This window comes from Ixodes scapularis, unplaced genomic scaffold, assembly GCF_016920785.2.
Source record: "Ixodes scapularis isolate PalLabHiFi unplaced genomic scaffold, ASM1692078v2 PGA_scaffold13__105_contigs__length_92229423, whole genome shotgun sequence".
NCBI classification, from domain to species: domain Eukaryota; kingdom Metazoa; phylum Arthropoda; class Arachnida; order Ixodida; family Ixodidae; genus Ixodes; species Ixodes scapularis.
In genome coordinates this window covers 31,020,930-31,046,872 of record NW_024609839.1, presented here as the reverse complement: position 1 = coordinate 31,046,872, position 25,943 = coordinate 31,020,930, and the positions used below count along the sequence as shown (strand labels likewise).

The 25,943-nt window shown below is 46.8% G+C and overlaps 2 protein-coding genes across 2 annotated transcripts in view; one reads left to right on the top strand and one right to left on the bottom strand.

The window, feature by feature from the left end:
* Positions 1-2,630: 2,630 nt before the first annotated feature.
* On the top strand, positions 2,631-20,196 carry LOC115320393 (post-GPI attachment to proteins factor 2). The gene is made up of 6 exons (XM_029980515.3): positions 2,631-3,173; positions 10,939-11,191; positions 12,827-12,933; positions 13,018-13,126; positions 14,305-14,438; positions 19,954-20,196. Exons 1-6 carry the CDS (start codon positions 3,030-3,032, stop codon positions 19,990-19,992), a joined length of 786 nt encoding a protein of 261 aa, XP_029836375.1. The 5' UTR covers positions 2,631-3,029; the 3' UTR covers positions 19,993-20,196.
* Positions 20,197-23,936: 3,740 nt separating this feature from the next.
* LOC115326884 (NF-X1-type zinc finger protein NFXL1) overlaps positions 23,937-25,943 on the bottom strand; it is a 48,188-nt gene continuing 46,181 nt past the window's right edge. Inside the window, exons 18-19 of the mRNA XM_029987827.4 lie at positions 24,682-24,864; positions 23,937-24,169 (exon numbers count right to left, since the gene is read on the bottom strand). Coding sequence (XP_029843687.2) covers positions 24,020-24,169; positions 24,682-24,864 — 333 coding nt within the window. The 3' untranslated portion in view covers positions 23,937-24,019. The remainder of the gene's footprint in view (positions 24,170-24,681; positions 24,865-25,943) is intronic.

Here is a 25,943-nt window from a genome sequence, read left to right as displayed (position 1 = left end):
TTTTGTTACTTGTCTTTCAAGTTCTGCGGATTTTTTCTTTAGCTCTTTTAACTCTCTTTCCTGCACGGTAACCTTCTCCAGAAGGTCATGATAGTCCTTTCCCATTACTTCTAAAGAATGTTCTATTCCTTGCACTGTTTTTTCTTGGTTAGTTAACTTCACCATTATTGCGTCATGTTTTCCTGCCTGTTCCTCCATTGACTTCTCGAAATTATTCATTCTATCTAGCACTTGTGTCAGCTTAGTACTCATGTCCAGAATATGCTTCATCAAAAGTGCTACATTTGGTTCTTCCGAGCTTTCGGTTGTGCTATGTTGATCAATATCCTGAGAGTACGTAGCCGAAAGTGCTGCCTGCTGACATTTGCAAGTTACGCATAGCCAGATGTTCCGTTCTTCGCTAGACCATGTTTTAAGTACAGTCTTTGTAACCCCCGCGCATTTCCCCACATGGTAACTCTTTCCGCACTCAGCACACTTCAAACTCTGGCTATCGTCTGCAATCGACTTCAAACAGGTAACGCAATAAACAGTCGACATTTCGGGTAATGAGGCAGTCCAGCGAGGCGTGAAACAAATGAAAACGAAAATAATCAAGCAAATTCTTACCTAGACAATGCAGAAGAATCGCCGTTAGACGTGTCGTTAGCACCCCGCTGGACTGCGCCACACCGTCGTCTGCCGCTGGCTTTTGAAGACCAGTCCGAAAAACACAGCAACAAGAGAACCGTCACATGCTCCAATCAGCCACCTAGCAGCTGATCGACGGCGGATTGTCCGATAGAGCGATAATAGCTTCACCGTGCGATGAGCAGACTTCCGTAGCCCCTTGAAGGTCGATAACTTATATCGATGAGGAGCGCAAAAAGCGGGTGTCGCCTTGCCTCGGTCGTTTTCGTCACCGATGATGAGCAACTTATAAAGCTCTCGATGCCACGGAATGCTTGTAGCCTCAAAGCCTTCGATGCCACGCAATGCCTGCGTCGTCCCGTTGTATTCATGCAGCGTTCATCCCGGGTGCTAGAAAATGCAGAAGAATCGCCGTTAGACGTGTCGTTAGCACCCCGCTGGATTGGGGGGATTGGTGGCCGGGTGGGCTAGCGCATACCAGCTGGGAACACGTGGAGCGAAAGCTCGCGCTGCACAACTCAAGATCCTAGGGTGAATCTGCCCGTTTTGATCTAGACGAGCATTGTACCGCCGTGCGGTGGTGCATCACTACTGCGTGATGCATGCTAAAGACTCCAGGCTAGCGGTTGCACTGCATTGGCTAAATTTCTCGTCTACAGCTGGGAGACTCGTCGCCCATTGAGGCAAACCAAGTTCTTGGCTGTATAAACACACACCAATTAAAAAAAAAGTAAGTAGGACCATGTCTTAAACTTGGCTGGTAAGTTTATTCAGTAAACCTCTTATAATGGTAAACTAAATAAGTAGCTGCTAAATTTGCAGAAAAGATAGGAAGGAAAAAAGGATTTTTGTTTGTTGCATTGGTTGGTGACCGACCTTGGCTTCAGACTTCTTTCAGTCTCTTCTACTCTTGGTTGTTGTAAGGTCTTTAGAGCGCAGCTCCAAGGTGCCAGTTTCTGGCTTGAGCGGCGTCGCCGTCGGCGTAATCGCAGCGACGTTTCAGGACAGTTGCACCGTGCCGAAACGTCCTCGCGGGGTCACCTGAGGTGACGTGACCCCTGTGAGGCAACGCGACGTCACTAGGGTCGCGTGATTTCGTGGTTACGCCGACGGCGACGCCGCTCGAAGGAGGAGTAGCAGGCAGCATGAGGAGGGGTATACCCTTTTCTCAGTACCCTGCCCCCCTTCTCCTCAAAAGCTGCGCTCTAATTCGGCGTTACAGAGAGTCGTAAACAGCTTTCATTTTTTTTTTTTTTTTTTTGCACTGTCTTGGGTATTTTAACGTCTAGGCACCCCTAGGACACAAAAAAGAGTCCCGGTGAGAGGGGTGTTCCTCCTTCCCGTCTTTGGTGGTGGCTGGCAGCTTTCAAAGCCTGCGTACGTTACATGACGTCACGTCCCGGAGGCCAGCACGGGCGCTGATTGGATGCGAGTGCCGCGCCAGCGTGCGCGTGTGACTCGTTTCCTATCATAGTCCCACGCGAAGGCTGACGTCAGTTGCAAAGCACGTCGTGTTGCACGTGTCTGCATATGGTATGTCCCAAAAGTTTAGCGTGATCGACAGCAGGTTGGACACAAAACTGTGTTCTTACTGCATCGCCAAGGTTAAAATAATCTAAAACGGGCTTTGCACGTCTGCGTCCGAAACTTCTCCACATACCAATCACGGGATTGCTGCGGAAGGCCGACCTTATCGAAAACACACCGCTTGCTTTTTGCCGGGCGCGAGCGGCAGAATCCTTCGCACCCTTTTTGAACAACTCCCTGCAAGCGCAGTTGACGAAGCGTCGTGGGCGGGTGCAGTGACTCGCTCTTCCGTTCACGAAATATTATAAAAGCCTCAACCTGTGGCCTGTAAATACTATCAGCACTGTGATCAGCACCACACTGTGATCAGCACTATCAGGTACCATAGAGTTACTCTATGTCAGATACTAACTTTAATCGCTTGATGCAAAATGCGAGCTCACCGGAAGTACTCTAGGGTTCGAAAGTTCCATGGTTTCGCTTCCGCTGGTTTTAAAGTCGGTCGTGGTTTATGTTCCCTTAGGCATATCATATACAGAAATAATTATGTTATAAATTAATGACTACATAATTAGGGAGGGTTTTCCTGATTGCATCACTGATCTTGTTTGCGCAAACTACATATACGTTACTACGGTTACTGCTGAGAGGCTGTACCGCCGCGACTGGCCGCGTCGTCGGCCACTTTTCAGTTAAAATTTTATACAGCTAGAACAAGGTGTCGGTCGTGTGGGGGGTACGCCCGAGTGATGCCGGAAATTCTTCAATTCGGCTAGCCAGAGACGATAAACAAAATCGCCCAGTAATGTTAAGACCACGGAGCGTTCAGGCGCGCCAAAACAGCACGTCGTAACCATCAAACAGCCCCAACGATGACTCCGCCCGTCAAACTGGTGCACATACGTTTTCGGACCATCGCGGTAGTGACCGCGCTTTTACCGCTTTCATCGTTCCTAACGTGCATCTTTTATTCGCTCATGTTTCAATTCAAGCAAGTCACGGCGACGCACTGTCAGGTACGTCCGTTGAAGCGTGTGTCCTTTCCGAAATTAAGCGGACGCGGCCAAGTACCGACACGTAAACAAGAGCCGAAGTCGCTGCAGAAATCGCTGAAATCACGTTGGTGCGTGCAATTAGCCTCACTTTATATATAATTATATAGTTATTGCAATGTATGCTAGTGGTTCAGCTGGCGCTAGTGCCGGCGCGACTTCCTGTTGCAAGTTGAAGCAGACAGCAAACAATTAGCTAAGCGGCGCTGCCATGGGAAATTGCGCGCGTGCATTTTGTCTCTTCACCGGAGAACAACAAAAATCAAAAGATATTCAAGTTGTAGCGAATATTATGTAACTTTATTACCATTATCCGCGTGTAATTGCTTTTTTCGGAGTATTTTTCGCTAAACAGACCAATGCGTTTTGAACATTGCAACGTTTCAGGACCACGTTCCACAGCAGGTGTGCGAAGACAAGTGACGAATGTTAGCAAAAATTACAATTGAAATGAACGTAGGGTGTGTTCGACGTGTGCCAGCATTCCAATGCTACAATTTTCCTGCTAAGAGATTTGAACAGTCTGCTTACTTACGCTCTTAGTCTGCTTACTTGCGCTCCTTCCAGCTAGAAGATCAGACACAAATCAGGTGACAAAAACTGACCTTGACAATTATAGGCCAATCTCCCTGCAAAGTTTTGGAGCGTATTACCTATTCCCATCTTGCTAAATTTCTCAACTCCAACTAATTTTTTTTTCTTCACATCATGGCTTTCGTAAATATCTCGTTTATGTCTTCTCTACACAATGAATCATCCTGATATCACCCCTAGAGAAAAGCTCTTTTTCGTCCCCTCTTACATTTCTTCCCACATCGATCATAGTTAGCACCCCTCGTTGTCGTACCTCACCCTGAAGGCTTCATGCCTGGATCATTGTCATAGTGCAACTGCCTACCCGCATCATTCACATCCATACCGTCATTAGATTTGTTTAAAAGTAATCTTACTAATTATTCTTTCATAGGTGTCCCAAGACTGTGTTTAAAATATTGTGATGTCCGTTTCTTTGTGTTTAGTCGCCTACTTCCCCCTGTGACATCACCTGGCCTAGGTATTGTAATGAACAAATAAATAACTGTATTATTAATATCTGTAACTTTACAAGCAATTTAAGATCATGCTCAAAAAAAAGATTACACGGGCTTGGTCATGCTGAAAGACCGGTGCACAGATGTGTCCCACACAAATAATACACATGCACACACCTGTTGTTTTGGTGTTTTTTTTTTTTTTTTTTTCTGGTTAAATTTAGCGGAGAAACTGAATTACAGGGCGAGCCAAAGGGATCGGTGGCTGTTTTAAGGGACAGCATAAATTGGTTTCTGAATGTATTGAGCTAAGATTTTGAACAGGGGTGGCCAAAGAATGTGCATTAAGGGTATAAAATGTTGACCGAACAAACTTTCCCGAGTAAAAAGTGAAGAAATTTAAACCTTGAAACCGCCACCTACGGCAGCCGTGTGCGAACGAAAGGCGTCCAATTGGCGCAACAGCCGACAGATGGAGGTAGTGCTCTCTGCATCAACAGGTGGGGTCGCCAGTGAAAGCACTGAGTACCGCATTTTTCAGCATCAGCTTCGGCGACGACATCCCCACTGTTAGTGGCTTGTTTTGGAGGTTTCCCTCCTCGGTGAGGCACCTCATTCAGTGTTGGATTGTAGGGGAGCCTAAAGGTCGCCGCTGAAACTCCGACCGAAAACTCCGGCAAGCTTCTTTCCTTCTTTGGCACTTCCCGTGACGGAGAGCAACCTTCACTCCTCTGGCACTCCCCGTGGCAGAGAGCGACATTCATTCCTCTGGCACTCCACATGACAGAGAGCAACATTCACACCTCTCGCACCCTCCGTGACAGAAAGCAACCTTTACTCTCTTTAAGCGTACTGTGAAAACGACTCGCGCCCCAAAACAGCATGGACGAAAGTTGGAGACAAGAAAAGAGATGCGGTAACAGCCGGAGAGTGCAAAGCACACGGCGACATGTAGCCGCAAATAATTTAGAAAAAAAAAAACAACAAAAAACGAGACAACACTACATTGTTTTGTAGTCCTCGTTTTATCTTCATTTTTAACGTTTTATTGGTCGAGTGAAACAATCGTGCACTGACAATTCGTGCGGAAAAAGAGTGCATCACTACTGGCATAGAAACATTGTCTGCTATTGTCGTGGTTGAGGGTAGCGTCCGTCGTGCCTGCCTGCGATCCTTTGTGCTGCCTTCTGTTGGCTGTTGCGCCAATCAGACTCCTTTCGTTAGCAGACAGTCACAGTAGGTAGAGATTTTAAGTTCTTGAGTTCTATTGTTTTAATCATTTTTTCTTTTAAATTTTTATACCTGTAATGCACATTCTTCAGCCACCTCTGTAAAAATTCTTAGCTCAGTACGTTCACAAACCGATTCATGTGGTCCTTTCAAACACCCATGGATTTCTTTGCTTCACGTCGTATATTGTTGGTCACATGACGTCAATTTCTCCTGCTAAATGTACTGGAAAAACTGGATTTTTCCACTGGTCACGTGGCATCAGGTCACGTGGCATCGATTTCCCCCTCCAGATTTAGTGTGGAAGCTTAACTGGTGTAGAGCTCACCTGACGTCAACAGGACGTCTATTTCCCACTAAGTTTAGCGGGAAAACTGGATTGTGTAACACTCCAAGCGTATCAGTTGTTAACGACGTTTTCGAGCTTCTTCCTATTTACGAAGATTTTGAGCGTGTGAACGTGTTTCTAACGCTAGAAAAAAAAAAACTATTTTCGCACCTGTGCATGAGTAAAGAAAATATAATGAAGCTGAGTTTTAGCGAATTGCACTAATTAGTTGACGTTCACTTTACATTGATCAAGCATATGTAAAACTAATCACTGATCCAGTGTAACTACATAATTCTTTGTGTCTCTTTTGATCTTGCACATTTGACTCGCACATTTGATCTCATACATTTGGGAACTGTCGTAAGTCTAATGAACTCGTAACTAGCGTTCCATTTATGCACAAATATGTAGCTTCTATACTCCGTTCACCCTTAAGATGAGACTGGAAGCTCCGCCTTCAGTGCGAGCTCGTTGGCTTCCATAGTGCTTTGGTTGCACGCAGCCTGCGCGTTCAAACTTGTGTAAGCAAGGGTAGAAAGCTCGCGCTGAAGGCGGAGCTTCCAGTCTCTAAGGGTGAACAGAGTATAGCAACTACCTCATAAATAAACTCTTCTCTGAAGCTATTTTAGCACTATATTTATTGTCACAAATTTGGAAAAAAAGCGCCGCAAGCCGACAAATATTTTTGTCAAGTGATTGGTAAATCTTCTGAGCTGCAGTATAAACTCATTATAACAGACCTTGATAGTGACAAACATTTTGGTCTGTTACAAGAGGGTGGTAGACATCTTCAATCGGTTTCGTTGATCAGCAAAAAAGGGAGGCAGAGCGACACTATAGAGTCCAGGAATGGGAGTGTTTGGCAGTGGTGTGGGCAGTATCAAAGTTCAGGCCGTACCTGGAACATATGCATTTCAAAATTCACACCAACCACGCTTCTTTAAAGTGGATGTTTACAGCTCAACAAACCTCCAGTTGGGTGCGTCGTTGGGTTCTAAAGCTGCAAAGTTTCAACTGTGTCATCAAACACCGATGAGGGAGACGCTCTGAGCAGGAATCCCATATTATCTGTGGCTGCAACAGGTGTTCCTTGTTGACGGGTTGGCAAATGATTCCTGATTGACTTGCTGGAGCTCGATAAAAAATTTGTTTTGAAGAAAATGTTCTGGTATAAGACTTGGACCTCATCCGACTGAACAATGTTGGTGAACTGGCCAAGGAACAAGGAAGTGGCCCACAGTTTGTTGCCAAGGTTTTTCACTACTTAGAAGAGGGAACATTTCCACCTAATTATGCAGAGGCCCGTGAGATATAATCCGTGGCTGCGGTGTGTGAGCTCCAACCAGAAGGGCTCTTGCACCAGGTGACCGGAAAGAGGCAGCCGGTATGGACTCCGATGTAGCTGCGTCGGATGGTGCTTCAGCTTTACCATCACCGTCCCCTACGCGGTCACTTGGAATACTTCAAAACACTAAGACATATATATACAAGAGTGGTATATCTGGTTTGGAATGCGCTCAATATCTCCCTGTATGTCTGTTCTTGCAAGTCCTGTCAGATGCTCACGCCACGTCGTTGTAAACCTGCAGTGTTCATGGATGGGACATGGGCACTTGAGCTTACGGCTGAACTGAGCGTGATATTGAATCGAATGCTGGTTTTTTTTTGTTGCTTTGGGTCCTCAAAAAGTATTTCAAAGCAACAGCGACAAAGTCTTTGTGAGTAACTTGTGGAAGACCACCATGAAACATCTCGGAATCGAGGACAGACACAAGTTACCATACCGACCAGCAGAACAGCTGGTTGAATGCCACCGTGAAGAAGTGCTTCGTGGCCTACTGTCATGAGCACAAGGGTTGGGACCTCAGAATTCCAGAGGTGGCACTTGCCATGTGGATCTGCAAAAGCGTCACAACAGGGTGTACTTAAAGTTGTTCGTTTTCGGGTTTTATATTTTTTTAAATTCGGGGGGTGAAAATCTGGCGCTATTTTTCAAGCTGATAAAAGGGAAGAAATCGGGTTTTTTTGAGGAAGCATTCTGAAATTTGGGTTTTTTTGGGTTAAATTTACAAATGCACTCAGCAACACAATCATTTTTTTTTTAATCGAACCGTATTACGAGTTTCTTGACGCTAACGCATTAAAATTAGGGAGATGTTTCAACCTGGTAATCGGGGAACATCGGGGTTTTCTAGTTCCCCGGTCGCTTCAACGGAAGCACCGCCCACGTAATCCTCCTCTCCCTCAGGTGTCAACAAAAACCACTGACCGTTTGAGGGATGGTCGTCTTCGATCAGATATTTCGCTATCGGATAAACCTGTTAAGTTTTCCCGATCTGTTTACGCGACTGACAGGCTCGGACGTTGTTCGTGAGAAAGGTTGGATGCCAGCAAGATGGCCATGCCACCCGAGAGATAAGGCTGGGCATCGACACGCCAGCGGTCGAAGGGGGATTGATAGTGCATTTCACAAGCTTCGTGCAGCAGGGCCGAAGCTACGTGGCGTGCTGAGGCGGTTCCACCTGCGCAGTGGTGCACGCACCTTGCGAAATGAACTATTGGTCACTGTTGTCCCGAGATATGGTAATTAGCGTGTGCGCACCGCAAACTCCGTGCAGCGTAAAAATAAATAGGTTGGTTATGTGGCTTTGGAATTCGGGGAGAAATCGGGTTTAACCCGATTCTCCTGAAACATGTTCGGGGTGTAAAAATCGGGTGAAATCGGGTTTTACCCGAAAACAAACGACCCTAGGTATACTCCAGCACTCATGTGCTATGGATCACAAATCCGGAAGTCAGTGGAGCAACCTTGTGCATCGCAAAGTTGCAGGATGCATACGCCTTCGCACTGAAGCTTCAGAGGAAGGCACAAAGGCACAAGAGCTCCAGCGTAAACATTCTAACAAGAGAGGATACCCGTAGAGCACTAGGTCGACAGTCTGGTGTTGCGCAATCTTCACATTTTGAGCAATGCCAGCAAAGGAATCTCAGCGAAGCTGGCAGCGTGAAGTTCGGGGCCATATGTGATTGTGCAGAGAATCGGCTGCAATGGATGTCAAGGTTATTCAGGTACCGCCAAAGTGGATGGCCGATCGGCATTTGCCATGCGGATCAGCTGGTGCCCTACCACGGGGACTGAACTTTGAAACTGTTATGTTCACATTTCAAGGGGAGGCAATTGTTAGGATCTGAAGCAGCCAGCATGCCAGCTGCCTCGCACATATCGAGGAATGGGCACAGCGTGGACTGGGGTTCAGGATTGTGGTGTTGGCCGAGTAAAAGCAGCGTGAACCGTGACAGTACTGTGCACAGCAGAAAGTCTGTCCTGTTTGGACAGCCGTTAAAGGAGCAATGCAACAATTTTTGTATTTTGCGCAAATACCGCTTAAAACGGATCCCTAATGTTAATGACCTATGAAACACGCGTTCGTTTTTCACCCCACGCAATAGAAGTCCCAGAAAAAAATTAAAGAAAAACGAGCAGCGTTTACCCCCTCAACTCGCAGCCAGAACAAGCGGCCACGTGATCTGGAGCCGATTATATGCCGCCAGTGTTGATCATAGCCACGCGCTGGGGTTGGCAAAGCGGAGGACACGCGCTGAGTTCCAGACATTGTTATGGCTCGGCTGTTGTCGTCGTTGCAGCGATTGGACACGGGTCACAACCCGAATGCTTCTCGAGCTAGCAATTGTCACGAGCCCAAGTCGAGTGCCCACGCAATGCTCGGGTCCAATCTATGAACCGCATTCAAATATCGACATATGGGTGTACTGCGATCCTTGAGTTACGTCATCAAATTTTGCAAAGGAGAGATTGAATGAAAATGATCGCTTTTGTCCTTGAAATTACACCGCGACAAAGGAGTTTCTCTGCCATTGGCGTTGCGTGTGAGTATCCTTGAGTCCCAGGTGTGCCAGTAAGCTCATGTAGAGAGAAAAACATTCCAACTGAATATCGTTGCACAGCTCCTTTAAAGGGGAGCTGAAGCACTTTTCAAGAAAACTGAGTTTAGAGCAGATTTCTGTAATTTTTTGCTAGATTAATTCGATTATCACACTTGAACTGGGCTGAAGTAAACATAAACTGCTTTTACTTTAGGGAAGCGTGCAGGAATTTCCGCAGGGGTTGCTGCAGGGAATGCGGCGAGCCCCTCTGTCACCCGTTATCTGTCGGTGATGTCGTGCGCAAAGATCATCTGACCCTGTCGATGATGTCACTTTCGCCAGTTTTATGGTTTTACCCCCCGCTCGTGTGCTCGGCGTGCAACAGTGGGTGGGACTACTGTCAAAGTTTAATTGGTAATTATGTAGCTTCTACTCATAAAATCGTAGTGAAACTTTAGACATCATTTTTAAGGTGCCTATATTCAAAATTTTCCAGTTTTTATCAACTCAAAAACCTCTTCAGCTTCCTTTTAAGGGGAGACCCTGGTCTTGAACATTTTACTGTCATTTCTGATCTAATATTAAATTTTCACATCTAAAATAAGTCCTTTTGCTAAGCACAAACATAAGCTCAATTTTTCATTATCTATAATAGTTTTCAAAAAACCTGAACTTTATCACAAATGTTTCTGCCCAACTTTTTTTAAAATACCCCCATTAAAATATGGCGCAAACTATGTCAGCATGTTCTACAAATACTAGACTGTGCAGCGAAGCCACTGATAATTTAGCACCATTCCAAAAAAGTTGTCACGAAATAACTTTTTGGGTCATTAAAGTCTTTGCCAATTAAAAAAAATTGTAGTTAACATTTTTCTGGAATAGTAGTCTTGCTGCAGTTTCTTGTTTATGAGGTATTAAACCCTGAAAAAAGTGTTCAGGCCCATGTTCTAGATCTTAAAATACCGTGGGCAAAACTTTGTGTTGTGACGAAGAAATGAATAAGTGTAGCACTCGCAATACATATTTTCTGTGACTTATCGATACAAAAAAATTGCTTTAAAACCACATCTTGGCAACCCGAAACCAGGGGCAAAAGGAGGGACGATTTGTGTGTGCTTCGGGTTTCCCGAGATGTTGAAAGTACACCAGCTCGTCCATATATTCTCGGTTGCTTCTGTGTTATAAAAAATGACTTGATATTTTTGTGTTTCAAAGCCTCCCCTTAAGCCGAGCGATTTCTTTTCTCCAGGTAGCCAACCTGCTTCCGTCCATCAGTGCGGCGATCGGAAGTTACACGCCCCAGCGATACATCTGGCGCACGGGCATTGGGCTCCATGCGGCTCCCAGGCTGCTGGTCAGCGTCATGTACCGCCGTTACTACGCCGCCATGCTGGCCGACACGCCCAAGTACCAGTTCCTCGCGTCCGCCGCATTCTGGCTGAACGTTGTCGAGAACCTCTGCCTGCTCGGTCTAACCAACGTCTCGTCGAGCGAAAACTACCGTGAGTGTGCCCGTCCCGCGAAGCGGTTCCGTCCGCTTTGCCCGGGGGGACTGCGGAAGAATGAATTGACTTTTGCCCAAAATTGAGTGCAACTCGCGCCCTGTTGGCAACCGGTGGGTGCCGAAAAAAATCCGCCCGGTCTGGGATTCGATCTTGGGACCTTTCCAAGACTAACGGAGCGCTCTACCAACTAAGCTAACCAGGAGCTGGCAGTCGGTAGAGCACAAAAAGTGTTTTTGCGGCGAAAGTTGTATTGCTCAGGTTTCACGACGGATCCAGGGGCCTGCTAAATTTAGCAGAAAAATTTGTTCCCTAAATTCAGCGGAAAACCACAGTGTCGCCTGACACTGCGATGCCATAACGTCACGTAACGTCTTAATTTCCCCTCTAAATTTAGGGGAAAATTTCTCCACTGTATTTAGCATGGAATAACTATAATGGGACACTGTGGAGTCACGAAATTTCCCTCTAAATTTAGCGGGAAAACAGCTCCGCTAGATTTAGAGGGAATTTAGCGTGATTTAGCAAGGATTTAGTATGCAGTGATCATTTTGCACAGTAGGTTTCATCGGACCGACCCACTGCAGTGTAGTCTAAATGTTGCTAATGCTGCCGCAAAGATGTGGAATCAAGCTATCAGGCTTAACGTTTTCTTAGACGTTGCCACTGTGGAGATAACCTTTTAGTTACTCTGTCAGTACCTTTGCTGGTGACAAAAAACCCACTCATGTAATGTTGTCATGCGACACAGCATCGCAGTGTCGCACGAACACTGTATGCCAAATTTAGCAAGGCCAAAGTTCTCTAAGTTTAAATGCAGCAGTGTAACTGTGTGCAACCCTGTGTGCAGGACCTCCAATTTCTTTTTTTTTTACTTCGTGAACTGGTTGACAGCACTGCGCAAACTACACTAGCCTCGAGAATATAGCGCAAAAAAAGTTGGCACAAAATATAGTGCTAAGAGTGAAATCTTCACATTCATCAAGAATGGGATGGGTATCAATTCTTCAATACAGTAATAAGGCAGAAAAGGTGGTGTGGGTTAGGGTTGGGAGAGACGAAAAAGCTAAACCAAGAGGTGACATAGAATTACTTGTCAATGTTATCCACAGTTTTTGCCTGGTTTTTCGTCTCCACCTGGATGCAATCTGTTGGCACTCACAACTTCATAATAAAACAAAAAAAGCATTCTTGAGGTTAAAATTGTTTAAATGATGATTTCATTCATTCTGGAGTGATTTGGAATGATTTCATTCATTCTGGAGCGGAGTTTTTTTCCTGTGTCATCGGCAGTTTATGGAAAGACAGTACCAATAGTCCATTCTGGAAATACGCAGCGCCTCCCATTCTGCGATTTTAGAAGGCGAAGGAACTAGGACAACAACAAAACGGTGCACATCGGCTATGTGATGCGTTCCCTTTGTTTTTGTGTTCTTAACTCGTAGTAATAAGAGAGAAGGAATTAAGCCACTTGCAGAGTGTTGAACTCGGCCCGAGCGGCCCCACAATTCCTCGCTCCGCGCAGTGCAATGTGTGATTGACGAGAGGCATGGTAGAGTTTTCCGGAAAGGCCTATTTTAACATTATCAGTTTTTGTGAGCGGCTTACATTTGACGACGGTATTTTTCCTCGCAGCCATTCACGAGAAGATGTTCGTGACATTCATGGTGTCTGCACTCCTGTACATGCTGGTTTCCTGTTTCATCCCCACCGTGGCCTTCAAGCACATGCTGTCACAAACGGTAAGACTGAGAGCGGTGCCCGATTTCGGCCAGGTGCAGAAGCTTGACACCTGGCGCCCTTTTCTCGCTTTACTCGCCGCATAGGAGAGGAAGTCTTTACGCACCAAGAAGCAGCTGATGATCACCAGCGTTTTCTGCTCCCTGCTGGCTACCTACTTCTTCCTGCGTCACAACTGGTATTGCGAGCCAGGAGGTAAGTTGGTGGGGTGGTGATATTTGGCACTTGGCGACAGTTGGGCCTTTGGTATTCCCAGGGTGTTGCAGCACTTGGGTTCTCTGGCTCGTGCTAATAAATTGACTATACTCCGTCTCCCTACACGACTGATAGCAGCAAACGCCACTACTAGCCATCCCAACCAATCCAGTGCTGGGAATTTGTCGAGCGACTACACACTCAGCGTGTCACTGCACCCCACCTGAAAGTCACGTGATGCTCAAACGGCACTGAATTGGCTCCGACGGCATGTAGTGGTCTCTGCAATCCATCCTGAAGTGAACCGGAGCATAGGTGGGGGCGCAAGCTACCACGCAATCCAAAGAAATTGGCTGTATCGATTCATCCATTCATCTATTGAGTGTTACCCTGTGTGCGTCGTACTGTTCTGCATGCTAGGAATTTAGGTAGTACATGCAATGCAATGCACTTATAATGATAATTAGAAAATTTAATCATTTTAACCGATTATCGTTGTATCAGGACAAGAAACTGAGCGCTTCTAGTCTTAACTCTCTAGAAACTGATCGTTATAAGAAAAACAATGTTATATGTCGTATCATTATATGTGGATTGCACTGTATATGCTCAACTTATTGAATAAGTGTTAACGAGACATAAGTCCGTCAAAAGCTCAGTTTCTGCATTAGTTGAGGTGAAAACCTCAACTAATGCAAAAACCTCTTTTCAGGGTCAACTCTTTGTGCAAGGTCAAGGCAGTTGTAGTCTCCACGGTTCTCTAATGCTGTCAAAGCTGCTTGCATCATTGCTTAGCTTTGCTTGGCATCTCCTTTGCACGACGGCACATGCGAACGAGGTGCAAGGCTGCAGCATTGTGAAAACTACAATAGCCTGGACAGTGTAGCCTGAAAAAGTAAACACTGCATACACCAATGATGACCTCACCACCTGCACCAACTAAAAATGGCAGAATGATTGACTCACATTTTTCGCAGGTTCGGATGAAATACGCTATCGAGTTTTTTTACAGAGAGTACACTGCAAAAGGGTAGTAGACAGTTTTCCTGGCACATTACTTTCACACACACCCGCGAGAAAACGTAGAGAGCACGTCATTGCGCTGACGTCGCAAGCGCCGCATTCTCCGACCAACTGGCGACCTCTGACCGTGTTATTGCCTGTTTTCTCGTGTGCAGTGTACACATTTTTTGCCCTGGCCGAGTACATCGTGGTCCTGTGCAACATCGGCTTCCACATGACCGCCTACTGGGACTTTGACGACCAGCAACTGTATGTGTCGTCGCCCGATCATGACCTGTCAGAAGACAAGGTCAGATGAACCACGTCTCCAGGGTTGCTCATCGCAACCTGACAGTGTTCGCCCTACAAAGTTTCAAAGACTGTTCTTCGTTGCACACTAGGAGGGGAACCCTGTCAACAGGCCTGCGCTCTTGTCGGAACCGGCGCACTAGCTCCCTTCCATTACCATGTAACTGTCGCGTGTCAGGTGCACAAAATGGCCCGCATAAGGAAAGGCGAGACACAAGTTGGTACCCGTCGCCGGAAACTTTTTCAAGTTCTCTTTCGTTTGGGTGGCTGTGTTGACTGAGCAGCTGTTTCTCCCATCTGCCAGAGATTAATATTGCATCGCTAGTTAAGCAGAAAGGGCTCACTTGGGTAGCATTTCGAATAGACGGAGCACGTAAATACTAACTAAACTCAAGGCTGATCCATACATTTGCGTCTAAATGTGTTGCATTCTCTTGCACCTGCTTACAGTGAGAAAACGGGTTGAAACACTGGCGTCGTCTATCAGGTAGCCTCGGAACTGCGTGTAACTAGACCCCGGTGCAAAATATATCAGCGTGGACACTGCGCACGTCGCAGCTGCCACGTAAAGTCCTTTCCTCGCCTTGGTTGCAAGTGGTGCCACTAGATAACTCTTCATGAGTGGCTAGGGGTAGCCCGTCGTGGGCCTGGTTTCCCACGCTTCTCCATGTGAGACACCCTAATTTTTAAAGTCGTTCTTCGGGCGTGCCGCGTCTTCTAAAACTTGGCACTCGCACTATGCGTGTTGCGTAGACGCATCTTTGTCGTTCACCTCAATTCCGTGCCTCAACGGTGGCAAGAACAGTTCTATGTGCATGTTGAAGCGGAGGGATCTCCAACACGGTGTTCAAACCGGCATTTGTCGAGGTCAGAACAGGCGTGCCGAGCAAGAAGTGCGTGTGCTTAGGTGCCTTGGCAGCGAGACACTTTTTTTTTTTTCTTGGTTGTGCCGTCTGGTTGGCGGAGACGCTGTCGGCATAGGCTACTTGGGCACGTGCCAGTAGGACTTTATCTGGTTGATCGCGTTGTAGCATTCGCCGTGCCGCGTGTCCTCACCTAAGGAGTACCTTAGACTGTCAACTAGACTGAAGGTTTTGCAGAATTTATGAGATGAAATCTATGTTCGCTCGTAACAATACCAGAATTATTTCAGGCCCGCGATAAAGGAATGACAAGTAAAAAGGGTAAAAAAAATATATTTAATATTTATAAATACGTTGATCGAAAGGGTTCCGGGGCTACCTAATAGATGACACTAGTGTTCTGGTGCATTTTCCTGTCTTAACCAGTTACGAGGGAAAGCTATACTTGGGCACGGTCGAAGACAAATGTGTGAAACCGCCTTCAGAATGCCAGTTGCGCGAGTCGGAAGGCAAGACTCTGGTACCTCCGACTTGTTTCATAGACTTTGCAAAGCAATGGTTTTTGCCACGTCGTAGAGTACTGTCCTATTTGATCATCCCGTCGTGGAGTTGTGTAATTTGGAAGGTTCCCCGTGATAGGTTATTACGTTGGCAATTCTGGCGTCCCACTACTACTGGGTCTTATAGCTCGTTAAGCAATCCTTTCTCGGCTGACTTGGTGTGGGAGTGACAGCGGCCACCCTTGCCGGCTGGAGTAAAATCAAAAGACGTTAGGTCGGGATAACTGCATTGGCCGGTGTTTGTTCCGTGCAGCGTTGTATCTAGTTTTGTGATTCGGGTGCATTGTTTTTAAGCAGTGCATCGAGATCTGATACCACGGTGTTAGGTTGTAGCCGACCAGTGAAAGATGGGCTTCCTCTCGTACCGGACTGTAGCGTGAAGGCTTTGCCTCCATGCTGCATTTTTTACTCGGAAAGCATTGAGGGCTGACCTTAGTCTGGGAATTACAGTCGTGTCATTTGTTCACGCGAATCTTACCAAGCGTGCATGGCACAGAAAGTCCGGTGGGGCCATTTCTTGGTCGATAGCTTGGAGTCGCATCCTTGTTGTCGAGTCGTCACTTTTTCTCTTTTAACAGTCATTTTTATGCATTGTGCGGTGATGAGATTTGCTTCCACTTTTCGAGCTTTTAGCTTTACTTTTGAGTGGTAATGGAAAGCCTGTTTACATCGTACACTCTCTGCTGGTTGTGCATGCCTGGCTTTTCACTGTTGAGAAACAGCCTCAACTACTTTGGAGATCTGAATATTTTTAGTTAGCTTTTTGCAAGTGCGTTGTTTCGTAGACATTTTTATTATTATTATTACTTTAATTTTGGGTGGTGGGTTGTGCTTTTCCAGCCCTTGTGCAAGAGGTATTTAGGTTTAGCAATTGACTTGTCGCTGGCTGCTGATCGACGTAACTGTGTTCACACGGAGTTTTGTTAGATTGCGTAGGTAAAAAGAACTGCAAGGTACTAAGGGGCTTGCTTCTTAAAGAACAATATTATAATTGAGTGACTACTTCTTTGTCGCTTGTTTTTATTACCGCAAGTGAGCACACTATTTCTTTGCAATGTTGATTACGAAAGAATTGCTCTTCGGTTATTATCCAAACTTGCCGATCTGTTGACAGGCCATTCCGTGCAGCAGTTGATCCCGGTGGTTGTGATCTCCTTCCTAGTCCTCCGCACGCGCCCCACTAACGGTTGTTTCGTATTTCTTCATCTACCTATGCCCCTATTTGTCCCCCCGGCGACAACGCTTGGCGTTTGCTCGCCTAGAGTTCCTGGGTCTTATTTCCGGTGTGGGACGTCCCCATAACAATAGACCAATCTTGCCAGCCAGTTTCATTGTGCCGCCGGGAGCTGTAGTCTTTCTGCACGCTTGACAAAGGCGCCCGATACGAGTCTTCGGCCGGTGTGGTTACCACGTCCAAAAAGTGGTCCTTCAATTTCTGCCCGATGACATCATAAAAGTGTCGCGCCGTCGCTGGCCGTGGTCCTGGCAATGTCACAGCACCGCCAGAACCATGGCGGTGCTGCAGGTCATTAACCAGCATGACAGTCCATGGAAGGTTCAGCAGCCAGGGGTTAAGACTCTGCGACTACGGCGACGCTTGCACATACTTTTTGCCAGGTCTTCTAGAACGATGTGCCAGGATCGAGTATCCGACTTCAAGGGACGTCGGCTTCTGCGACTTCGTTCGATGTCACTTCAGGAGCAGTTTCAATGATGGACAGTAGGCTCGTTCGATTGACCTGTTGTGGCGTGTGCATCAAGTTGCGGCCAGAAGTACACTGTCCTACACTTTTCTGCTCCGGTGCAAGTAAATCGAATGAGCCTAATGTAGGACGCCAAACACCGGTCGAAGACACGTTCCGGACGCCGTAATGAGATGGCACGATCTGTCTCGTGCAGGGGCACTCGCCTCTCGTGGACTACAATTATGGTGGCGTTCCACGCATACATAAAATGCTCAGCGATGTTGGTGAATTGCACGGATTCTTGCAAAGGCAACCTGCTGGCGCTTCTTTTCCGTGCAATAACCTCACAAAGGCACTCTGTTGGTGTTTCTTTTCTACGCAATAATTTCGCAAAGTCACACGAAAAAATATACCGAAACTGGACGTAAAGTGTGCATTTGCTAAACGTTTTGTTTTCAAAACGAGCCAATACTTCAGACTGCCGAAGACAAACATAGCCCTTTTAGCGACACATGCTTTGTTAGCTATTTTAAGAACGCCGCAGGCATGCCACCGTAGCTTTACAGCCAAGGCTGTAGCGTGCGCCCCTTGCCTTGAAATGCAATCTTGCTGCACAAGTGAGAGGGCTACAAGTGCACACTCATAGCTTTAGTTCTATTACTGAACCTCAGTGAGAAGGAGTTCCCCCCAGTTCATGAGCAAGCATAAAGCAGAGTCCTCTTCCAGGGGTAGGAGCTTGTGCTCGAAGCATTCGCCGAGGCATCAAATGCAATGCAGGCGGTCAGGTTTTTCCCCCGTGAAAATGCACAGTTCTTGTTAAAGCTAAAGAAAGAAAACAGTATTCAAGAGGTTTTTTTTTTTTTTACTAGCTAGTGTATCTTTATACAATTTGTTTTTGCGAGGCTGCTGCTTGGAACTTATGTTGACCTGTCGGAAAACCCCAGGGTGCTGTAAGGTACTTTGGTCCAATAAAAATGCCTTTTGCTGTCATGCAGCCATAACGGAGTACTGTTGCTGGGGTTTCCTCCAAACAGAACGTAACGGCCGTGCGTGGGCGGTCACGGAATATCGACGTCTGCCTAGCAGCACTTATCAACTCGAGGATAGGATGATAATAAAAAGAGACAGACTTTATTTCAAATGGGTGGATAGAGATGCAAGTGTACTGAAAACATTGAGGAATGCTGCTGCTAAGTTAAGGGAGGACACTACCCAAAAGGGTAAACTTTTGAACCTTTAAATTCATTTGTTCATAGTTGCAAAGCAAAGCGCAAAGTTTCATTTGTGTATATGAATTGTAAAAAAAATGCAATACCCAACATTTTTCTTCACTAGATATGCAGCAGAATGCCAGGAAAGTGCAACTGTGAAAACAGGATTTCAGAAAAGTGCTTCATTTTAGGTTAACATTGTGCTGAAAAATCGGATAGTTTTTTTGCCCTTTATGTTGTCGACAATATTTTAACATATTTTATAAGACACCCTCAAAGGAGAAAAAAAAAAACAATTCCAAAGTTGCATTACCCATTAAATTCTAGTTAGGAAAAACAATGAGTGGGCCTTTCCTTTTGTCCTGTTACTAAGCAATAGTTTTCCTAAAGTGAAACGCGTTCAAAGTGCTCGAACCTCTACCTTTTCTTAGCATGGGTGGACCAGAAATAATTTATAAAAAAAACTGCAGACACTCTAAATGTTGTTGGCGTAAATAAAGCATTTATCAAACTTTTTTTTGCAGAAATTGTTTTTTGGGTAGTGTCCCCCCTTAAATGCCAATCTGTTCTTCTCTCAAAGTTGCCTCAAATTTATTGTGCATTGTAGCCCAAATAAATCAATGTCATCATGCCCACACCAAAACAAGGCCAAAAGCTGTTTAATGATAAGCGAGATCTAGTCACTGTTAAGGCTGGCTTACACATTTTAGTGTGATGTGCCCGCTTACGACAAGAGAACATCCTGGCACACTGGCACCCCATTGGGCAACTCTGGAACATTTCCGGTCTGCTCTAAGTGGACTGAAGATTGAATTATTTTAAACCCACAGTAAATGATGCATAAAAAAACATATATACACTATATACATAGGTGGGACGTTTTCCAGTGCTGCCCAACAGATGGCACTAGCGTGGTTCCATTGTAAGCGGGCTTAACATACATGGGCATGCTCACTAATGTGTGAACTACTACTTTTACTGCGTCGAGTGTGGCAGCACAATCCCCCTTGCTGCTGCAAAGGAGACAGCGTGCCGAAAACGACATTGAATGGGTGTGGCGAGCGACAAGAAATAGGTTCCCAGTCGGCACCTACCCTATTTTCAGTGCCACGAATGCACAAGTGCACTGAGATGCCGCGGCACGTGCGAACGAGATGCACAGCTCGAAGCTTCATGATCCGTTTCTTCTTTTTGCAGAACTCGCTGTTAGGCGACGACCGTTGGGCTTCGGCGTGACGACCAGTGCCTCAAACTCCCACGCATCACGCAAGGACGACGGTGTTGCACGAGTGCTGACGCTGGATTGAGGAAACTTTCAGACGGTGTGCACACCCGACGCCCGGGCAAAAAGACTCGTCGGTGTCGGCGCATCGTTTCGTGGACTGCAAATCGTCGGAAGGTGGCATTAAAACGAAATAGCGCGGGTGATTTTTCTTTTCTCGTGGTACACTTTCTTTTGACATCCAGCACTCCGCTCTTGTACGGTGAAGGCTGTGGTTCTCTGCGAGCGTATTAAAGATGTGGGTTTCTTTTTAATGCGAAAGCATCAACTGTCCCATGGAGCAAGCCGACGTCGTCAGCTTTGAAGCCGCGCCAAACGGCACCGTAAATCCTTTCTCCAAGTAAAGAGTTCCCAGCTATGAAACCACACAAAATGCCTAGCTAGATGGCACTTAGTTTCTCCGGTCCCAAAGGAGCGGAGTAAAGCTGATGGATTTCGGCTTCGGTCTCAATGGCTGGCGCGTGTTGACGAGGCTCCCATTGGCCGCTGCACGTCAGTTTCAACGACCGTCACCCCATGGCGCTGCGTGTCCGCAAGGCAGCAGCTCCACGCCCAAGGTAAGCGCACCGAGGACAGCGCGCGCGCTCTACCGTCGATGCAAGTACGCCGCAGATGAAAAAAGGGAGCAGAAGAGCGGCGTGCATGCTTTCGCATTCACAACTCGTAAGAAGTGCTTAGGTGTTCCCCGAGCCTTTTTTCATGTGTTCTTTCTGAAGCTTACTTTGATTTAGCCTTGGCACAGGCCAAGGCAGGCCATGGCTGCCAGACAGTTGTGTCACGAGCTCTGCCAGCCACCCAACACAATTCTAAAAAGAACACGAAGCAGGAGGACTTTGAGACGCTTTGAGAAGACTGCCACCTGCGAAAGCTCCAAAAACAAGACAAAAAATAAATGGCAGAAAAGGAGTCCGTTGCCATTCTAGATAGTACATTGTCGCATACCTGGAAGGCCCAAGACTGAAGTTAGCGTCCACTGCATTCCTCCTGAAACATAATTCAGCATGTGGAGGTTGTGGGATTTGCTAGCTACAGGAGTAACCAAAGGGTTTTCTGAACTGTGGCGGCAATCTCAAAGGAGACGTCAAAACCAGAAGCGCGGTCCTCGCATCTCTGTGCGCAATATAGACGACGTTTAGGGCTACATTACCGCGGGTCGATTTGATACATACCTCCATCGGTGCCAAAGATTGACCACCTTGTCCAACTCTTTCGAACATAGCGGAGGAGAAGACACACGTAGCAGAGTAAAGTCCAAGAGCATTTATCAAAACACTCCTATACGAACTACCTTGTCCCCATCCAAAATGCCCCCCGCGCTGGCAAGGTAAGGAAAGGTCCTTACTTGCCAGGCACTGGGTTCCGGAGAGTCGAGATCGGGGAAGCATCGGAGAAGTCGGCGACACACATCCCATCTCTTTAGCGGACACCAAACGAGTCTCCCTCCCAAAAGCGAAAAAAGAGGAGGCGAAACCTCCTCGCCCGTCAGCGGTGATCCGCATCCGAGCGGGGGAACGAAAAGGTGCACCCATGGGAGAGAGTGAGGAAGGGCCCTCCAAGACGGGGGACCCTTCGCTTCACAAAGAGGTCCGAGTTCACGGCGAAGGAGGACAGCATTTCGACCGGTGTCCGTCATCACGGACATCGGGGGAAGAGAGATCGCAGGAATCCCCACAAGGTTTCATCGATATGTTGAAATGCAAGTGCTTTTTTTTTTTTTTTTTGTCGTTACTGATGAACCACAGAGAATGCTACAAGCCATCAAAGCCGGTCGAGTGCCACGTATTATGCGATCTTGAAGAAAAGCGCAGCGCCATGCTAGGCGTGTAGTCACGGAGCCTGATTGGCGGGGGTGACTCTGGCATCTTCTGCGTTCTGTTCTAAGGCAAAACAGAGCATAGTTGCAGAATAATCATAGGGTGATGTTGAAACTGTGCCTATTGGCATATCTGGGTAAAACTTGGGGCTGGTCGAGAATCATTAACTGAGATTGGAACTAGTTTTAAAATTTTCTCTGAGGTTTTCTTGCTTAGTAATGAGCTCTGGAATCTTCCTCCTAATTTGAGACACCGGAGAAACATGGAGAGTCTTTCCTTGCAGAGACAGCAATATTACTACACTTCTGTGGTAAGGACATGTACCAACGATATGGGATAGTGAAGCAAGGTTCAAGTTTGGTTCAATATACTGGTATGGGCATGTAAGGCAGTACTACCTATATGGTCACAATTTTTGGGGGGATTCTACCATACTTATAACCACAAATCAAAAGGATCTGGCTCTACATACACGCACTGTGCCATTGTGTCAAATATTTTGTGGAAGAGAACTGGGTAACAAAGTTTTTCCAAAGCAAGAAAACAAAAATCGCGAGCCATTTTATATCTCAGTACGTAATATCCCGAGTTATCGCCCACCCCCCTACCACTTGAAATTCATTAAAAAAGTGGGGTGGGTCATGTCTCGGTGGGTGAGCACAAGCACTTGAAAAAAAGCGGAAAACACCGCCTATGTTTCTCTGCGCATCTAGCGCTGATGCACAAGAGATACATCAAACTCAAAACTCGATTTAGTTTCATTGTTTTATAGAAAAAAAATGCTCACGAAAGAATATTTTACTATAGCGAAGTCCGTTGCTTGCATACGCGCTAGAAACACCTGTTCCGTGAAAGAATGTCACCACTATGTTCTCCTGGTTAGTAAAAAAAAAAAAGAAAGAAAAGTCTACAAGAAAATAGAAAAACCAACCAGGCGCAACGAGCGAGCGAGGGAGCGAGCGAGCGAGCGGACCAAAGAAGTGACCAAGAGCAATGCTGGGAAAGCGGGAAAGCCGGCGGTCGCGTTGGCAAATACAGGGTGTCACAAAAGAGAATTTACACGGTCTTTTTTACCGCAAAAATAAACTAGGCGTCGCCGAACGCTCATTCTCCACCCAACGGTAGAGCTAGAGGTCACAACCAGATGCCAAAGTTTCAGCCCGATCCGATAAGTTAATCAAAAGTTAAAAGTGATTTTCTGAAAATTTCAATGGGAAAATGGAGCCCATTTTTGTTCGTTTTCGGTTTCTGGTGCCATAGAGCCCCATGTGTTTGAAAACTCCGTCGGCCGCCATTTTCCCATTGAAATTTACTTTGGCGTCAAGCCAGGTCGGGCGCCTTGTCAATTGCAAGCTCTTGCGCAACTTTCTTGTTTGGTGCGTACACACGTGCGTCCGTGCACGGCGGGCTATCAATGCACGCGGTTGGGACGCTCTGCAAACGTCTGTGTAGGGCGTTCCAGCAAAGCCTTATTTACGCGTTGGCTTTGCCTAAAATATTGCACAACCGCGGTCGCGACGGGCGGGAAGAAGGAGCGGTTTCGCGGTGACCTTACTTCGGCGGAGACAGACTTTGACCTAACACTCCGCGGTTACATTAACAAACTCTTATTTTGTTATCTCCATCGTTTTCTTTTCGCACGGATACACGACCACTTTGGGGTCGCTTACGGAGGTAAACAAAAAGAAGTGTCTTTCCCTCCTTGTTTTACTTTGTCACGGACGTCCTCGAACTGTAAGGTCCGCGGCCGCGTCATTCGGGTAGGATGAGTGTTTGCGGATCGCAGAGTCCGCGCTGGGGTATTTGAAGGGGTGGGCGATGACTCGGTGTCTTTTCGGAAATCGATATTGGCCCAAAAAATGGGGTGGGCGATGGCTCGGGGATGGGCGATGACTCGGGATATTACGGTATGTCGCTTAGTAACATCTCGACGAACATAAAAGGTTATCGCATATCCATAGATGAAAAGTCGTCTAGAAAGCTCACAATTTTTACACACTCGTAAAAGAATGCAAGTGAGCCTAGTAGTCGATGGAGGGACCAAATTATAATGTCATATTTTGTTTAGGTGACCCACGCAAAAATGTATTTCAGAATGTTTATTCCAAAGTTTCCGTCCCTAGCTACAGGCTCCATAGTGTAGGCTACAAAAGCGTCGCACAATTCACTACATCGCTGCCCAGTATGTTATTCCCACGGCCGCGAGTGCCACCAGCAAAGCCAGTGCAAGCGCCACGTGACTTCTGCTCAGCGCTCTGGTGCCGCCGTGCTCGTCTGGCTCCTGCTTCGGTGGACCCTCGGTTTCAGGCTGCTGCTCCTAAAAGCAAAGTTGACACAACATTAACAAACAGCACCAGCACTCCAACCCTGTACACCGATGCCGGACATTGTGCCATTTCGGAAAGACTCGCGGCCTCAAACAACTGACGTCTCTCGTTCTGGCTCGATTACATTGCAATTGCGTCCTCCTTTTTTACTTCGTGCAATATGATTCTGGAGCGTAGTATGCAAACGAACGACAGTTTCGAAATGCACCGCAGATTCGTTGCCCCAAAGACTCGAGCTTTCCGGGACTCGTTAAGATCGAAGCTTGGGTTAATTGGTGGACCACGCTTTCAAGCCATGTGAATGGCCCACACAAAAGACGACCACGAAAGGAGGGAGAAAACAAAGTGCTAACTTGCCATAGTAGCGAGTCAACTGTGTATGTATGGGTGCTCCTTTTTTTTGTGGTTGTCTTTTGTGCTTGCCATTCTCGTGGCTTGAATGCATGTTCCACCCACTCCTGTGTGTGCCGTTCTCACGATTTGAAAGCTTTCTGGGCCTCACCATGCTGGCCTTGCGTGCGGCACACTGGTCGTCACACTTGGGGGGTTCACCGACGGCGTTGCAGGGCCCTTCCAGCTTGCGGGTCTTGCAGGGGCACCGCAGCGTCACCTTCTTGCGACACTCGCTCCGCGACGCGCAGGGCCCGGGGTGGCAGTCTAGCGGACAACGGTGACCGCAGTCCAGCTGCGTTCGATGCAGTGACGATATTTACAATCAGTTTGTGGCAGAATGAACCGCTTTCAAAAGAACTGGTGCCACCTGGCAGAAAACTAAGTCAAATGCCTTTATGACAAAGTCTGCGGGACTGGCAAAAATTTTTCTAGTGCAGGAATCTTTGTTGTAGTAGTTCAGCGCAAAAAATGATCGCACGATACTGACCTCGTGCTATCGCATGTTGACGTAGCTGCGCAACATTCAAGGAGTTTTAGGAAAAGGTATTGCGCCAAATATAGCATGAGCGACAACAGAAACGAGGTTTTGTGTGTTCCCAATTGACTTATCAAAAGGGGAAATAGAGTCTGCTGGCACATTGCAGCCTGAGCATGGGGGGCGAAAGCTCACGCTGCAGAATCCAGGCACCTTGGGGTCAACTACCACTTCTTTTTTTCTAAATAAAAGTTGTATTGGCACAAGTTTGAGTACCCCCCACTGCGTGACACACAGACACCAGGCTAGCGGTCGTACCGCCACTGGCAGTTTGTAATCTACAGCCGAGACACCGGTGAATTTCCCACTGTCCAAACTTATGACAAACAACTGATTTATCAAAATATGAGTTGCAACAATCGGTAAAGTACCGACGTCGAACTACCGATCACGCAGCGAAGGAGTTTGCCGACTGTGGAAGTTTGGCCTTTCCCAAGTCGGGCGGCGGCTTATACCGCCATGCGTCAACCGGAGGAGGCTCTCGAAGCGGCTGTGCTGCTCTTGATTGCACATAGAGTCGCCAGATGGCGTAGGAGCAAGGGCAGTGAGGATGAGGAAGGCGCTCAACCGAGCCGACTGAACTCTTTTTCACACATCTGTCCGGCACAAAAAGGGGGGCGCATTTCCTTCTGTGCAGCCCTATTGATTTCGCTTGGATATTGGCGTCGCGGCTAGAGTTGCAGATTGCTCCAAGGCGGAACAATTTGGGACTCGGATCGAATAAGATTGAGAATCTTAGATTTTGACGAAGATCCGCGCATCTGTCAAACAAATGTTAAGACAGCTTAAAAAAAGTTGCGACTGCCGGTAAAAATACTTTTTTTATATATACACAA

Excerpts from the sequence above, each read along its gene's own strand:
- LOC115320393 (XM_029980515.3), top strand. The coding sequence starts at position 3,030 with ATGACTCCGCCCGTCAAACTGGTGCACATACGTTTTCGGACCATCGCG. Across the intron at positions 3,174-10,938 it reads TCACGGCGACGCACTGTCAG|GTAGCCAACCTGCTTCCGTC; the intron begins GTACGTCCGTTG and ends TCTTTTCTCCAG. Across the intron at positions 12,934-13,017 it reads AGCACATGCTGTCACAAACG|GAGAGGAAGTCTTTACGCAC; the intron begins GTAAGACTGAGA and ends CTCGCCGCATAG.